The 17,752-nt window shown below is 44.6% G+C and overlaps 1 protein-coding gene across 1 annotated transcript; it reads left to right on the top strand.

Annotated features, from left to right (window-relative positions):
- Positions 1 to 3,695: 3,695 nt before the first annotated feature.
- LOC126985833 (5-hydroxytryptamine receptor-like) lies at positions 3,696 to 13,997 on the top strand. The gene is made up of 3 exons (XM_050841269.1): positions 3,696 to 3,839; positions 10,378 to 10,487; positions 11,722 to 13,997. The coding sequence occupies exons 1-3, from the start codon at positions 3,816 to 3,818 to the stop codon at positions 12,533 to 12,535; spliced, it is 948 nt and encodes a 315-aa protein (XP_050697226.1). The 5' UTR covers positions 3,696 to 3,815; the 3' UTR covers positions 12,536 to 13,997.
- Positions 13,998 to 17,752: the final 3,755 nt, after the last annotated feature.

The following is a 17,752-nucleotide window of genomic DNA, read 5'->3' as shown; positions in this document are numbered from 1 at the left end:
TCCCTTTCACAAATTTTCCCTCCCTTAAACAATACCTCCATCCCCTCCACTAAGGTCTACCATCATCTATTTTAAGTCTGTTCATTCCTCCATTCCGCTCCAGTTCTTTCTCTCCACCTCCAGTAAACACCCTCTCAACCTCTCCACTTTTTTCCTCCACTCCTCCATTCCTCTCCAATTCTTTCTCTCCACCTCCAGTAAACACCCTCTCAACCTCTCCACTTTTTTTTCCCTCTCCACTTTCTTCCTTCATCTCTCCACCATTGCCTTATTTTTCCACTTTCACTTTACATTTAATTGTTCCTCTTTTTCCTCGTTCATCCTTCATTCCTCCATTCTTCTCTCCACCTTCTCACCTCCAGTAAGCATCTCTCTCTTTTCTCCACTTTTTTTCTTCTTCCTTTCTTTCTCTCTCCCACACATATCTCAGCGCTTGTATTTTTTCCTCCACTTTTCCAGTTGCAGTTAATTGTTTTTCTGTCCTCCTTTCCTTCATTTCTCCACTAACTCATTTTTACCTTTCATTCATTCCACCCCCCCAGGATTCCATTTAGCAGGTAACTCTCCTCCACTCAACAGGTAATTTATTTTTCCCTTATCCACTCTCACTTAATTGACCTCTCCATTCCTATTATCTTCCACCTTTCCATCCTTACCTGCCTTTCGCTCCATAATTTATCTCCCGCCTTCCCTCACTCCCATAACTAGTCATCCAGTGCTCCTGTGTGGAATCGGATATAAAAAAAAATCGACTCCGCGTAATTTTGAGGTTGCGATTCCGATGCGACTCCCACTTCGACTCCAACCTCGATTCCGACTTTGACTCCGACTCCGACTCCGACTCCACCCCCCTTCCCCTTCCCCTCTCCTGCAGTACTGGTAGGCATATCCAACCCCGCCACACCACACCGCACCACACCCAGCCACACCACACCACACGTATCGTTAAGGAGTCGACGAGATTTTTACCGACTCCACCTCCGGCGACTCCAACTCCACATCCCCGTCTCTTCCACCTGTCACTCACAACTTTCCACTTCCTCTACACCCTCACCTACCCACCTCCCGCCTCTCCATCCACAGGTAGCCGTCACCGGTATGCTCCGCCCTATGTAAATTAGTCTTGACGCACGAACAAAGGCACCGCTGCACGAATTTGAAGCCAATATATTGAAAACCTTTGCAACTCCGTCGGGTTCATCAAGGGTATGAAGGCCGTGACGCAGAGCTCATTGTTTGTGGCTCGGGTGTACACGGTTTGCAGGGATGACGCTTGCATGAACGCGGAATCCCATATAGACCTTTCGTTTAGGTCTCTCCTCTTTACTTTCTTTCAAAGGGGCAATGCTAGCGGACTTTTTTTGTGTTTATTTATGGAAGAAAGTGGAAGGAAGAAAAGAGAAGAGGTTGAGAGGGTGTTTACTGCCTCCTTTACTGTAAAAAAAAGAAGGAAATAAGTTAGGTAGAATGTGTTTTAACGACGGGCCAAATTTGTGGCTTTACCGTGTAGCAGCGACGGGCCAGATTTGTGCCATGATTTTAACCCCCAAAAATAGATGATACATAAACTGATCACAAATGCTTTGATATATATTATGAAATGGTGTGTGTGAGGGGTGATTTTTTCTCATTTTTCTCGCTTAGAGGTTAGGTTAGGTTAGGTTAGGTTAGTTAAAGCGACAGAGAGCGACTGGAAGAGCAAAAAACGGAAAGGAGTGAAAAGGGGAGTAAATGAAGAAAGAAACAATTATGACTGATGTGGAAGCAAGAATGGGGTTCGAAATTATGCAAGTGTAAACGAGTGAGTGAAGAAGAGAAATCGGAAAGGAATGAGAAAGGGAACAAGTGAAAAGAGAAATAATTACAACTGGAGGGGAGGACGCATGAGGGGAAAAAAGGAGAACGAGGTTGTTTAATGTGCGACAGTAAACGCCGAAGTGACGAAGAGAGGAACCGGAAGGGAATGAATAAGGAAACAAGTGAAGGAAGAATAGTAGTGGAAGGAAGGAGGATAGAAAAGGGAACGGGGTTTTAAATGTATGTTGACGTAGTGGAAGCAAGGAGGATAGAAAAGGGAACGGGGTTTTAAATATATGTTGACGTAGTGGAAGGAAGGAGGATAGAAAAGGAAAGGGTTTTTAAATGTATGTTGACGTAGTGGAAGCAAGGAGGATAGAAAAGGGAAAGGGGTTTTAAATGTATGTTGACGTAGTGGAAGGAAGGAGGATAGAAAAGGGTAAGGGGTTTTAAATGTATGTTGACGTAGTGGAAGCAAGGAGGATAAAAAAGGGAAAGGGGTTTTAAATGTATGTTGACGTAGTGGAAGCAAGGAGGATAGAAAAGGGAACGGGGTTTTAAATACATGTTGACAAGTTAATAATACTAAGATTCAGGCTTCTCGATTGTTGCTACGTATATTGCTTTCTTTTTGTTTTTGCCCTCGTGCTGTTTCCTCTGCTGTGAAAAAGTAATTCTGCAGACACAAAGATGCTCGCCCACTCTTTACATTGTTCTCCTCTTATTACGAACACCAGCATCAGATTATCTCTGGTGAAACGAAGAACTGTATTGGTATCGCACTGTATTGTTGGAGTTAGTAATAGGAGTACGTTGAACTTTGGAAGGAACATGCGTGCTTTATCAGTAAATAAGCGCGTGGCACTGGTGAGTCGTTGCTACGTAAAAGTTGTGCCGTCTGTTGAATGCATGAAGAATTACAACATATTTCCATCTATTGCTTAGGATGAGCAACATTTCCTATTGAATAGTCGAGTATGTTCCAAATATTTCCCAACTCCCATCCCACCACCCTCTCCTTTGATCTCCCTATACATCTTCACGCTTCACGCTTCTGAGGTATGTCGGAGGTCTCTCTGAGGATGTCGAGGGTTGTCTAAATGCAAACGACCCTAGTTCTGTCTTCCGAGCTCTGAAGAAGCTCCATTTCAAATCCACGTCTCAGATGAGTACTATTCGAACGGCAGATGGGCAGATGGTATTAGATGCGAATGGGTACCGGGCAGTTGTACCCGGCAGAGTCCCAAAGTGGACAGCTCCATCTGGTTGAGTTGCAGATGGCGGCTGCTGATCCACCAATAAACGAAAGTCCACCCTCTCTTGTTGAGGTGAGAGAGGCTGTGGAGGAGTTGAAGGGTGGAAAGGCAGCTGGGGTCTGAAATATTAGTGCGAAGATGCTGAAAGCCGAGAGTGAAGCCATGATCCACGGGTTGCAGGCGGTGCTGTTTACCGGGCAAAGTGCTCTCTCATTTGCTGCTAAAACAAATTCGATCTCATTTGCTAAGGTTTCACTTCGCGTCCTTGTGGAAAACCCTCACTGTGCCCTTCCGTCTCGTCCGTCACACACTAACTCCTACTCGACACCTTGTTCCCCTTCCCCCCAAAAATGTTCATCTTTCTCCCAAGGTAACGTGTCCGGCTAACCTTCTTCCCCTTTATCCCCAGTGGCAGTGTGCGGCTGACCCCCTTGACCTTTCTCCCCAGTCACGTGTGCGGGTAACATTCTCCTCTCCGTGTTCCTCCCATCCTTTACCTACGCGTCCTCAGCCTACTGTTAATTCATCTCCTCCATCTCCTATGCTGCGACTTACTCCTCCTCCTCCTCCTCCTCCTTCAGCTCCTCCTCCTCCTCTTTCTCCTCCTTCCCAGGCAACGTATCCGGCTAACCTACTTATCCTTTGCCCTCAGGTAACGTGTTCGTGATCGCCGCCATTCTGCTGGAGCGCAACCTGCAGTCCGTGGCCAACTACCTTATCCTGAGCCTGGCCGTGGCCGACCTGCTGGTGGCGGCCCTGGTCATGCCGCTGGGGGCCGTGTACGAGGTGAGGGAGAGGAGGAGGAGGAGGAGGAGGAGGAGGAGGAGAATTCGAAACGGAGGAGAGGGAGGAAAAGGATTAACAGAAGGGAAGAATACGGAGGAGGAGGAGGAGGAGGAGGAAAAGTGAGGAGGAGAGTGGTTTTGGTGGTGAAAGGGAACAATGTGGAGGAAAGAGAAGAGATGGAGCAGATCAAGAAGAGGAGGATGGATGAAGGAGAGAGAGAGAGAGAGAGAGAGAGAGAGAGAGAGAGAGAGAGAGAGAGAGAGAGAGAGAGAGAGAGAGAGAGAGAGAGAGAGAGAGAGAGAGAGAGAGAGAGAGAGAGAGAGAGAGAGAGAGAGAGAGAGAGAGAGAGAGAGAGAGAGAGAGACGAACGCAAGAGATAAAGAAAGAAAAAAAACGAAAGGAAGGAAGGAAGGAAAGAAGAAAGAAAGAGAGAAAGAAAGAAAAAAAGACAGAAATGGATAAGTAGATATATATATATATATATATATATATATATATATATATAGAGAGAGAGAGAGAGAGAGAGAGAGAGAGAGAGAGAGAGAGAGAGAGAGAGAGAGAGAGAGAGAGAAACAACATATTACGCCTCTTTACCAAATTGAGATGGAGTTTTACTTTCCTTACATTTCTCTAACAAGAAATCTGAGACCCTAAGGCATAGTGCGCTCTCTCTCTCTCTCTCTCTCTCGGTTTTTGTGATACATTCGCCTTCATATTGAGTTACAGAAGATAAATGGGGATCTACTTCTCCCCTGAGAGAGAGAGAGAGAGAGAGAGAGAGAGAGAGAGAGAGAGAGAGAGAGAGAGAATGTTGCCGTCAAACTAGATTTTTTAAAATTCTCAAAAAATGGAAAGACTGACAGGAAAAGATGGATAGATAGAGGGAGGGAGGGAGGGAGGAAGAGGGGGAGTGAGATGGAGGAGAGCGAGGGAGAGAAAAGAGGAAGTTAATAGAAGAGGAAGGAAGCGAGGAGAGATAAGAGAATGTCAGATGGCATTGGAGAGAGAGAGAGAGAGAGAGAGAGAGAGAGAGAGAGAGAGAGAGAGAGAGAGAGAGAGAGAGAGAGAGAATAATGGGAGGAAGGGGAGGACAAAGGTGAGAGGGAACGCCATTCACTTCCTTTTGACAGGTAAAGGATGGAAATGATTGATAAAGAAGATGAATACACACACACACACACACACACACACACACACACACACACACACACACACACACACACACACACACACACACACACACACACATTAGTAGTTGTGTTATTAATATATTGAAAAAAAATTAATATGGAAATACAAAATGGACTGGTTAGAGGCACGCCGTCATGGCAAAGTAATTACGATGTTCATATGACACACATAAAAAAAAGTAATTTCAGCAAAACGTTTAGTGCTAATCATGAATACATAAAGATTTTAATAATTATAGGTGGCAAGATGTAATGATCTACATTTATATGTAAAACACTTCCTGTACTCAGTTAAGCAATTCACATAAATAAGTTATCATATTTTATAACTAATGAGTTCGAAACCTATCACCGGGCAGCACCGAGCGGCCAGTGGACGGCGTGTCGGTACATGTTTGTCGGTCTCCGCCTGGATGTTAGCGCCGTGACACTCCCGTTATAACGTGGAGGTTTGCGGCGCCACGTTCCAACCTGCCCGCCAAGGCTGTGGAATATCAGGAGTCTCGTGGTTGACTCTCGTTTATTGTCTGGGATGAACCTTTCATAGGCACACACTTTGTGCCCTGCCGTGTTTTTAATAGAAATTGTCAACTTGCTGCATCTTATGCATGCTCATATTAGTACGTATTTCATAATGGACCTAGATATAAACTATCGCCATACTTTTTAAGGCGCCTCCATGGAGCACTGGTTATCGTGCCAAGCTACGAATCCGGGAACCGGGGTTCAATTTCCGGCCGGGCAGTCGGCGTGCAGTTGGAGTGTAGCTGTTTATCCTCCCTGTGGGATTGGTCAGTAAACTGCTACATGGGGAAACCTTGGAAAGGTAAACTGTGGTAACCCGGATGTCACACTTGCCCTGTGTCCCGGGGTGATGAGTTCTTCACCACCACAGTCTCAATGGGTCAAGGCGACAGAGATGAGCTAAGGCGTACGTCCCCAATTTGACCTTCACCTCACATATTTCAAGGAATCGGACTCCAGGCGCGTTTGCTGCTCTGCATGAACGGTACAAGGAGCTAAGTAAGCGATTACGTTTTGACACTGAAACTCAACCTCCTACGGCCGAAAGTTGCCTGAATGGATCATTACTGGTTACCACCACACGTATGTTCATACTGAAGACGCTTTACAATTTTATGGTAATGTATTTTATATCTATTTGACTATATAGCAAAGGTGTCATTGCAGCACCATCAAGGGCGCGCACACACACACACACACACACACACACACACACACACACACACACACACACACACACACAGTACATCCAATGTTGAAAAGAAAAATACATCTGCACGTCAAAGTTTCCCTGAGTTTCCCCTGATGCTCCCTTAGGGTCAAAACTATCTTTCCTTCCCTCAGTGATTAAAACAGGGGACGGACGTCAATATAAACATTACACTAAACGCTCATAAAAGGGGAACCGCCATGAAGCATTTGGTAAGAAACATTTGTTGTGCATCTTAATTCCTCACTTCACCTTCTTCCCGCGTCCTGGACAAACGCACACGCTACACCTAGGTCAGCAAGGTAATGGGGCAACAACAACAAAAGACGGCAAATGACAAAATCAAATAGAACCTTATGAGAAAATTATAATCTGAGAAGACTTGAGTGAGGTCGCCATCTTTAGGCTACGACCAAATAGTGATTTCTGTGTAGCTAATAACACTTAAAAATCCACGAATAACATGTGGGGGAAAATCACACAATAAAATGAAAAGGCAACTATTGCTCGACAAAGTACACTAAAGGGGCTATTACACTGGGCAAATTTTCCGTGGATCTTCAGTCAAACCACTATTTCCGCTGGCGTGGTTCTTATATTTCCGTGGTTTTCTGACGTGTCCACGATCTTCCAAAGCTACGGTAGATTTCACTGAAGGACGACGGTATTACTCACCATCATCATCAGCAATAACAAGAAACAAATGAATACCAAAATCGGCCGCCAACAATACCTCCTGACCTGCACTCTACAATTATGACCCTAATGGTAATCTGACTCTTCTGTACCATGAACCTAAAAAAACACACAAGAGGACCCGATTGATCCCGCTTTCGGTCTTTGGAATTAGTTAACAAGGGAAGCGCCTGAGAGTCCCAGCCCCGGGGCTTCACGCGAGCGGCCACGATGACGTCACAGTTCGCGCCAGCCGCCAGCCAATCACAAGCCTTCATTTCACCCCATGCCCGCCCTCGCGTCATCACAGCCTTTGGTCTTTCATATTATAAGTCTGATGTGTTTTTTTTTAATATCCTTCGTGTGATTTTAATGCATTATAAATATTTAAAAGTACTTTATATTCAACACGAAAAACACTGAACAAATGCGAACGGTTTCCATGATAACGATATTCCTGCTGAGCCAACGAAAACGGGGCAATCATTTTGAAGGGGAACTCCATGCAACTAACTCTCTCTCTCTCTCTCTCTCTCTCTCTCTCTCTCTCACACACACACACACACAGGCACTATCTTTTCTCCGAGCAGGGACAGGCATGCGTCCTTGTCACAATGAACTTTTTTTGTATTTTTAGCTTCCCTCGACTTGCAGCGGTGACAACTCTTCCTGGGATGCACACTCACGACGAAGATCATCGAGGAAAAGTTATACACGTGTACAATCTTGAACCGTGCTTGCCAATGTTTGGTTTCACTACCTCACAAGTGTATCATGAAGCCAGTGTAACTAACGTCTGGGTTTTTTGCGTTGCATTTGCCTCCATTAACAATACTGTGGCTGATGTGTCTTTTTGATCTGTTTTTCAAGGCGTGGTGAGTTGGTTTCATGTTATATATCGTCACCTTCGTAAGCAAAGCACCAAAGTCATTATTTTCTACTTTACAGGAAATAGGAAAAGAACTGTCATCATCTCATTTGGCTTAACATTTAGGCAAAAATGAAAAGGCCAATTCTAGAACACTCAAACCCTGAATGAAGAAGGCAAATATACAAAAACGGGCGTCACGTGTTAAAAAATTGATGTAGACAAAAACCTGGAAATCGCTGAAAAATGACCTAGGCAATTATTTTATGAGGGTGGCGATATTACTTTTTATGACAGTTTGTAATATGTCGAGTTAACTTTGTGCATATCCAACACTTCTAACCCAGTCCCAAAGAAAATTTAAAAGCCATACTAGGCACATAACAAACACTTACACCATTTAAAAATCTAGCATGTGTTTGGTGTCTTAGAAGAATTAGAGTAAGCCATGTTTCAAACGCTAAAATAAGGGTTGCCTTCTACTTAACCAAAATCGGCCGCCAATAGTACCTCGTTACCTGCACTCTACAATACAAACTTCTACAATAATAAGAAAAAAAAATGGAGCCGCGTGAAGCATTGAATAATAATTTAAGAATGTTTCGTTTCTCATTGCTCACATCACACTTTATTTTCCGCAACTCTTTTCGGCAAACATACACTTGACACTTAATACTACAACGTAAAGCGGTTAAAAAATGGCAACAAATTACGATATCGAAAGAGCCATCACAGATATATATAAAAAAAATCATGGAAGGCGGTGGTGCTTGGCTGGCGCGATTCCGTAGATGGCTATTAATCACCGTTGCCAGATTGTCGTACTCGGAGCATCGTATTCACCAGCTTCTGACCCATAGCTGCCAAGAAACACACCAATAATTAACCACATTAACAATAACTACATAAACATAAAGGCTGAGTACGACAGTCTGGCAAAGTTGCTGATAATACTTCACAATGCAATGTTTGAGGTGAATTTGGTGTAAGAGTTAAACACGTAAACTAAATCAAGGACGATCATAGCCTCAGAAATGATGTCAAGCCAACACAATGCTAACCTGCCCCGCCTCCCCGTCGCCTCCAATCCCCTGCCAGTGCCCACGCAGCCTCTCCAGCACCGCCGCACACCTTATCCACCTGTATCTCCGCCATCCTTGGGCTTACCTGACACCTAATGATGTTCTCGCCACGCCGACGTCTTGGTAATCACGGCGGTGAGGACGAGGACCCCACGCGTCAAACAAGACACACAAACAAGATCAAACAGGCCACTGCAGGCGCCGGGTGACAACCATCTCCTGCTCCTAATCGCACTCGGTGTTCAGGCTTTAGCCGCTTCACGCGAGCTACCACGATGACGTCACGGTTCACGCCAGCCGCCAACCAATCACAAGTCTTTTTTCATCTCCACTCCACCCTCGTCATTAGAGCTTTCAGTATTTCATAAGATTTGAAGTCTACATTTTTTTTCCAATATTCTTCGTGAGATTTTTATATTGGAAATTACTATATGACTCGTATTTGTCTGCTTTTTTTAATCTTTGACGATTATATGAGAGCCATGCCTGTTTATACTTTGCTGCATACATTAATGCCGTGATAGCAGCAGCAGTACACGTCTTGGAAAGTGAAAGAAATACATAAGCATCATCTGCATCCGTTTGCTGTGAATATCGTCTGATCACCGCTCCGAGCACAAAATTAAGAAAAAAATATATAACCACATTAAAATAATCATGTCTTTGGCCAGAGTCGGTATTTGGTTCTAGTTTTACCAAACCACTCCGGCAGCCTGGACTAACACACACGTCTTGGTCCGTTACCTGCACCACCCTCATGGGACGACCCGCGGGGAGAGGCTGGGACTCGCTGGGCCCCTGATTGAACATGTTCCATAAGTATCAGCCCTTCCTGCGGTGATATAAGACTGGTGAAAGAGCCGATGTAAGAGTCTCGTCCCAGAGAAAAAAAAACATTCCCTAGCGTGTAGAGAGCTTTGTGTAGGCAGTGCAGCACCCAACAATGACAACACCATTTTACCCGGGGCTCACAAAGACAGCTCGGACAGCGAAGCGAAAAAAATATAGAGAGAATTTTTTTTATTAATATTTTTTTGGTCTGTTTACCTTACGACTTGTTTTCTCGTATATTTATTAGTTTTTTTTTTCATATTTGGTTCCTATTTTTGTAATTTTTTTCCCAACTTTATTATTTTATTTACATTTATATGGTGCAGTGTTTCTTTCTGCATGCCTTTCTGCTTCTGTCACTCTATCTGTCTGTCTCTCTACCTGCATTTCTCTCTCTCTCTCTCTCTCTCTCTTTCCTTTCCTTTCCTTTCCTTTCCTTTCCTTTCCTTTCCTTTCCTTTCCTGTCCTTTCCTTTCCTTTCCTTTCCTTTCCTTTCCTTTCCTTTCCTTCCTTTCCTTCCTTGCCTTCCTTCCTTCCTTCCCTTCCTTCCCTTCCTTCCCTTCTCTCTCTCTCTCTCTCTCTCTCTCTCTCTCTCTCTCTCTCTCTCTCTCTTGACACCTACTCCATACGTTAACAGCCACCCCCTCCCCACACACAGGTCAGCAAGGAGTGGACGCTGGGCCCGGAGTTGTGCGACATGTGGACAGCTTCTGACGTCCTCTGCTGCACCGCCTCCATCCTGCACCTGGTGGCCATAGCTCTGGACAGGTGAGTGCTACGAGGAGAGGCAGGTAACCGAATTAGGTGTATCAGGTGTTATAAATCTGTGAGGTTCCGTTTTTTGTTTGATATCAGGATTTGCTTTTGGTGGGTTTTATAGTTGTTTTATATTTTGCTTCTATTTTTTTTTTTTTTTCAACTTTATTCATTCGTTTACTCACATGCAGTTTTTTTTCTTTCTCTCTCTCTCTCTCTCTCTCTCTCTCTCTCTCTCTCTCTCTCTCTCTCTCTCTCTCTCTCTCTCTCTCTCTCTCTCTCTCTCTCTCTCTCTCTCTCTCTCTCTCTCTCTCTCTCTCTTCTTCTCTCCCCTATCAATATCCATCTCATTTTCTTTATCTTTCTTTGTACTCCCACGATTACTTATTTTCATCGTTCACTTTGTTTTTGTTTTTCTTTTCGTCATTTTCCCTCCCCCCCAACAATGACTAACTCCTTCTTTCCCACTACGATACATCATCCTCTTTACTGTATTTCTTTCTTTCCTCACATCACTTTGGATACTTTTTGTTCCTGTTTGTTTTATTTTTCTTAGTTTTCTGTTTTTGTTTTGTTCTAATTCTTGTTCTTGTTCTTCCTCTTCTCCTTACTATACCTCTTCCTTGTCTTTCTCCTCCTCTTCCTTGTCTTTCTCCTGCTTCTCATCCGCTTCCTACTGATACTCTTCCTCCTCCCCCTTCTCTTCTTTCATAAATTTCCCTTTTTCTTCCATTTCTTCTTCCCTCTCCTGTCTCTGTATCTTCACTACTATCAATACCCTCCTCTTTGCCCAATGCCCCAAGCCACCATCACCATAACCTTCACCATGTACCACCACCGCTGCCACAAATACCTCCATTTTCTATTTCTTGTTTTCTTTCTTTTTTCTGTTCTCTATCTCCCTCCCACCACCCCAACCCATCTTTCCCTCCAGTCATCCAGCTTCCTCCTTCATTACCTCCACAATCTCAAACGCAACCTCCAACTCTTCGCCTTTACTCCCTCCACCGCTGGGTCGGAGACGTCATCATGATGGACTGCAGTTACAACAACCACCACCACCACCACCACCACATTCGCCACCACCACCACCATCATCATCACCACTACCATTTCCACATTCACCACCACCACCATCACCACCGTCAGCTCTATCGCAATCACCATGCACCACCACCACCACCACCGCACCGCCACCACCACCACACCGCCACCACCACTAACACCCCCCCGCTCCTCCACTCAGGTTCTGGGCCGTCACGCAGGTGGACTACATCCACCACCGGTCGCCGCGCCGCATCGGCACCATGATCGGCGTCATCTGGGTGGTGTCGTTCCTGGTGTCGGCGGCGCCCATGATGGGCTGGAAGGACCCGGACTGGCACGAGCGGCTCAGGAACAAGATGTGCATCATCTCGCAGGCGCTCGGCTACCAGATCTTCGCCACCGTCACGTCCTTCTACCTGCCGCTGGCCGTCATCCTCATCCTGTACTACCGCGTCTACCAGGCCGCCAGGAAGCGCATCAGACGCAGGATCGGCACCAACGCCGCCGCGCTGTGCCGCGGACCTGTCACGATCAGCGAGACCACCACCTTCACGCGCATGTCCTCTCAGCCCTCACCCGAGAAGACCTCCAACGGCAGCACGCTGAACGGCCACCCCACCGACACGCAGGAGTCTGCGCCCGCCGTGGTGACCGCCAGCGCCGTAGCCTCGCAGGTGGTGCCGCGACACCTGCGGCGGCGCGAGGCGGAGTCGCGGAAGGAGCGCAAGGCGGCCAAGACGCTGGCCATCATCACGGGGGCCTTTGTGGTGTGTTGGCTGCCCTTCTTCACGCTGGCCGTGCTCATGCCCCTCTGTACCCGAGCCTGCACTTTCAACCCGTACCTCATCGCCACCTTTCTCTGGCTCGGCTACTTCAACTCCACCCTCAACCCCATCATCTACACCGTCTTCAGCCCAGAGTTCCGCAACGCCTTCAAGCGGATCCTACTGGGCCGCCGCCGCTCCCTCCGCCGCCAGTCCTCCCGCTTCTCCACTCGCCTCGCCCGTTCCTAGCAGAGCGAGGTGCCTGAGGGGGTCGCTAGGCGGCACGGCAGGGGGCGGGCCCCTTGCCAGGCCGCCACGCTGGGCCTGGCCGCGGCGACACACCTGGCCACGCTGCCGCCCATCACAGAGTCCACCCTGTGAGGCGCCAGCCGCCCGCCCCCTCCCCCGAGGCACCACCACCAGCACCTTCTGCACCACCACCACCACCTCCATCACCTCCACCTGTGTACAACCCTCCGTGTGTGTATGTGTTCGGTGTTTGTGTGTGTGTGTGTGTGCGTGTGTGTGTGTGTGTCTGTGTGTGTGTGTCTGTGTGTGTGTGTGTGTGTGTGTGTGTGCATCTCGCGCGCGTCTCGGTGTTGCTGTACCCCATCACCCTTCACAACACCAACACCAGACGCCCGCACGGCGAGACAATCAGTGTGTTTTCTTTTCTCGTTCTAAACTCTCCCTCCTCGCTCTCCTTCCCTTTCCCTCTTTCCGCTTCCCCTACCTGTTTCCCATCCATTTCAACTTACCTTTTCCCCTCCCTCCCACTCTCCCTCACCCCTCTTATATCACCTCCAGGAAAACTCGTTCCACTTTCCTCGCATGACTGAGCGAAACACATGTGCCATTAAGTCATATCTCCTCTCCCTCCTCCTCCTCCTTCTTCTCCTCCTCCTCCTCCTCCTCCTTCCTGATCCATTAACCTACACCTACTTGACTAGAGAAAACTTTTTTTTTATCTCTTCTCTCACTCGTGTATTCGTTGTATTCGTTCCCTCAAAATCGAGCTGTGTGTGTGTGTGTGTGTGTGTGTGTGTGTGTGTGTGTGTGTGTGTGTGTGTGTGTGTGTGTGTGTGTGTGTGTGTATCCATGTCTCCACCAAGCATTGTGTACGATGTGTCTGCGCCTTTTCACACACAACTAATGATACACTTCATAATAATAATAACAATAGTAATAATAATAACGTCATTAAGAGTAATACAAGTATTTCTAATAATAACTAATAATAATATAAATAATAATACTATCTATGGACGTGCGTAGTGGCGTAGATTGTGTATACATACTTATAGCTGTGCCCACAAGTGATATCCAGGTGTACACAAACATAAAAGAAGAAATATATATATACATACATGTATTTTACTAACATACATACACATTATACGTACCGACAGAAGTCCGTTAATAGATTCGTATATGTATTTTATTAACACATAAACATACATACCAGCAAGGCCGTGTATATATAGCTGTGTACGTTTTTATTTTCTGGCCTATGTGTATATTTGTGTACGTCGCTTTGGCAGCCGTGACGTATTGCTAGGTGAACGCATACTCTCGCGGCCGCCAACGTGACCCTCGACTAGGAATGTAACTAATGACCGAAGCTGAGCCCCCTTCTTCGTGTTATTACTACCATTACGCCGTGTGCCGCGCGTGGACGGAAGACACTTATTAAATATATTGTTACTCTACCTGGCGCGTCTCTTAATTAGCCCCGCTACCTGCGTGTTGGTGTTGGTGCTATCCTTGTTGCTGCTGCTCTTGTTGGGAGTAATAATTAGTTTACTATTAGTGGAATTGAAGTAAGATGTGTTTGGGTTGATTTTGTGATATGATGATTATAATATTATCAGCGGTTGTGATAATGATGTACCGCTATATTGATCATTATTATCATTATTATTATTATTATCTCTATAGTTATTACCAATTTTCGATATCATTTATTTTTACTGTTACTATTATTATTATTATTATTGTTATTGTTATTGTTATTATTATTATTATTATTATTATTATTATTATTATTATTATTATTATTATTATTATTATTATTATTATTATTATTATTATTGTTTTATTATTACTATCATTATTATTGATATTAGTAGTAGCAATTTCAAGAGGAGGGTATCAGGACACCTCTCCTCCCGAAACTGATTTCTCTTTTTGGCCACGCTATTCAGGAGCAGTAAGTAGCGGGCTTATTTTTTCATTAGTTTTCTTGTTTTTTTACGCCCTTGCACTGTCTCCTCTGCTGTAAAAAAAAAATAGTAGCAGTAATGTCAGATGAAGTAAGTAAGTAAGTAAGTAAGTAAGTAAGTAAGTAAGTAAGTAAGTAAGTAAGTAAGTAAGTAAGTAAGTAAGTAAGTGAGTAAGTAAGTAAGTAAGTAAGTAAGTAAGTAAGTAAGTAAGTAAGTAAGTAAGTAAGTAAGTAAGTAAGTAAAAGTGGGGCGTGTAGTAGTGACGGTAGCAACAGCAGCAATATTACAAACTGTAGTAAATTTTATAGTATGGGTTTGTTTATCGTCATCCTCATTATTATTATAACTAAATAAACATTATCATTTTAGTTATCACGGTAATGAATGTTATTTAGGATAAAGGAATCATTGTTATTCAAATCATACATTATATATTATTTTCATTATTATAATCATTACCATTATTATTATTATCATTATTATTATTATTATTATTATTACTACTAATACTACTGCTGCTACTACTACTACTACTACTACTACTACCACTAAGTAAACAAGCACAAAAACAATAAAAATACCTACAAATACACGTACATACGAACATAAACAAATCTACAGGTAAACAAGACGGAGAAAAATAAGGGAAGATAAACAAATGAATAAAAAGGCAAAATACATATACACGAATCAGCAAATAAACAATAAATGATCTGAGAAAAACAATCGTGAAAATATAAATGAAGCCGCACAAAACAACAGAAAGGAACAACATGAAGAGGAAACACATCACAAAAACACCATGAGTATTAAAAAGAAATAAAAAGAGGTACAGATAACAGACATCAACAAAACATAAATCATCTAATAAAAAAAAAGCAAAAAAAAAAGCACTCGGAAAAGAGATGACGAACGATAGAAGAGGGAAAAATACACGAATGAAAGGAATAAAGAATAACACGAAAATAAAACAACGAAAGAGAAATTAAAAAATAGGATAACGAAGAAATGCCGGGAAAGAAAGCAAATGAAAAAAATAGATTGCAAAAAATATAGGAGAAAAAAATAACTAGAAAAATAATATGAAATGAAAAAAAAAGAATATGAAAAAAATAACACACACACACACACACACACACAGGGAGGAGCCACACAGGTAAGATTGGGCAGGTAAACAGAGAGGTAAGTGGCCAGGATATGCGACTCCCGATACTTACCTGACCTCATTATCTGGAGGAGGAGGATGAAGAGGAGGAGGAGGAGGAGGAGGAGGAGGAGGGGGAGGAGAAGGCGGAGGCGGAGGCAGATGCAAAGGCAGAGGCAGAGGAGGAGGAGGAGGAGGAGAGAAGGGAGTAGGAGGAGGAGGAGGAGGAGGAGACGGAGAGAGGGAGGAGGAGGCGGAAAAGGAGGGGAAATTGAGAGCAGTAAGCAAAACAGGCAGCCCATATATTATATTATGGTTTAAGCTAGTTTCATTCGTGGCAATGTTTGTTTCTTGCACACCTTGCACACTGCAAAGACATGGAAGTTTACTCCACTCCTGTGTCTAGGGGAAGCGGTGGCTGAACGGATAGCGAGTGCTGCTTTCAGGAGGGAGGTGGAGTTCCATCTCGACTGGTGCTGCCCGCCGCCAGGCTTAAAACGACCCACATGCTGTCCAGAAGACCACCTATCAACCCGGACTCTAGATTCTAGGATTAAAGATGAGCTCCGGGAGGGCAGTATGAGCCAATGCAAGATGGCGCCACTATAAACACTCGCCTGCGCCAGAACGGGCTGGGCCGACCATCAGGCCCCTCCGGGAAGAAGCCTTGGACCGACCATCAGGATCCACAAGGAAGAAGCCTGCCGGCGCAATAGGCCAAGACGTAAAAAAACAAAAAAAAAAAAAACACTAACAGTCAGTGCGATTCTTTGAGGAACTGATCGTTTTGGCATTACCTACTTTGTACGAAGATTATTCGAAAGGAGGATTACTTTTTTCCATGAGATGCACTACTTCGAAGCTTCCCATTGTAATGCGCCGCCAAACAGCTGTGTGGAAGATTTCCCGCTACTCCAACCTTCTGGAGAAGGTTGGAGTGGAGCTGCTGAGCCGAGTTACCGTGTACTGATAACTCCAACATTCTCCAGAAGGGCGGAGTTTGAGGAAAAAATCTTCCACACAGCTGTCTGGCGGCGCCACCGTCGACCAATTACATTTTCTCCATAGGAGCTACCGCTAATGGTGCATATTACCATTTGTAAGGTCTTTGTTAATAGTATGAACCATGAACCGATTCATCATGCACCGTTCACATCCGCGTCCCACGCATTTTACAAGTATAGTTACTGTTCCTAGACCCTAAGTGCATGGAATTGCACCAGTCGGCATTGGCTATTTCATAAAGAAACGAAAAATTCAGTCACGATCATTTTTGATGATTTCGCAATCGCCCGTCGTGAGCGTCTTTCTGCCCACATTGGTGTGGCCAAAGTCTGGGTGTGGCAGCAGTAAACTTCGAATGTACGGAATATTTTAGCCGGATTTCTGAGTCGGTGACGTGTGATGTGTAAGGATGGTTCCCAGTGTACCCAACGCTTCCTCTTCTGTTACACCGCTGGTGCCAGGGAGCCACTTCGAAGCTTGTCCCTTCTACAGAACTCGCTATTTTCTGCCAATTAGTCAACCTCTAATCCACGCGGTCATATGGACACCCACGCCAGCTGACTGTAACTTACTTTTCGTGTGGTGCCTCATCGATGAATTTTTAAATCCAAACCATATACCAGCGCTCAGGATAAACCAAACCTCAGCCTCGTAAAATAAAAAATAAAAAAATGTATCGGAAATGTAACGAATTCGTCAAACAAGAATGCTTCCTTTAAACCTAGCTACGCGCTTGATATGACCTTAGTATTCCTTAAAAACTTTACAAATTTGTCTCACCTGGCTATGTCGCCAACCTATAGGCCTGTAGTTTAGGGCCACGCTCTCCCCTCATGAAAAAGTGATAAAATAGTTAACTTTTAGTCTTCAGGGACTGACCGAATAAAGATGCTGGAGTGAGAGCTCAGAGGAAGAAAAAGAAGAAGAAGAACAAGAACAAGAACAAGAACAAGAACAAGAAGACGATAAAGAAAGAGGAAGAGACGTAAGGAGAAATAAAACAAGAGAAATGTCTGGCTCTTCTGATGAGGACCTCTCTTCAAAACTCAAATGAAAACTCTGGACTTTAGATTGACTTTAGATTGAAGAGAGAGA

The sequence above is a fragment of the Eriocheir sinensis genome, chromosome 60 (genome assembly GCF_024679095.1).
Source record: "Eriocheir sinensis breed Jianghai 21 chromosome 60, ASM2467909v1, whole genome shotgun sequence".
In the NCBI taxonomy this organism is placed as follows: domain Eukaryota; kingdom Metazoa; phylum Arthropoda; class Malacostraca; order Decapoda; family Varunidae; genus Eriocheir; species Eriocheir sinensis.
Note: the sequence above shows the minus strand (reverse complement) of the source record. Positions and strands in the feature narration are given on the sequence as shown.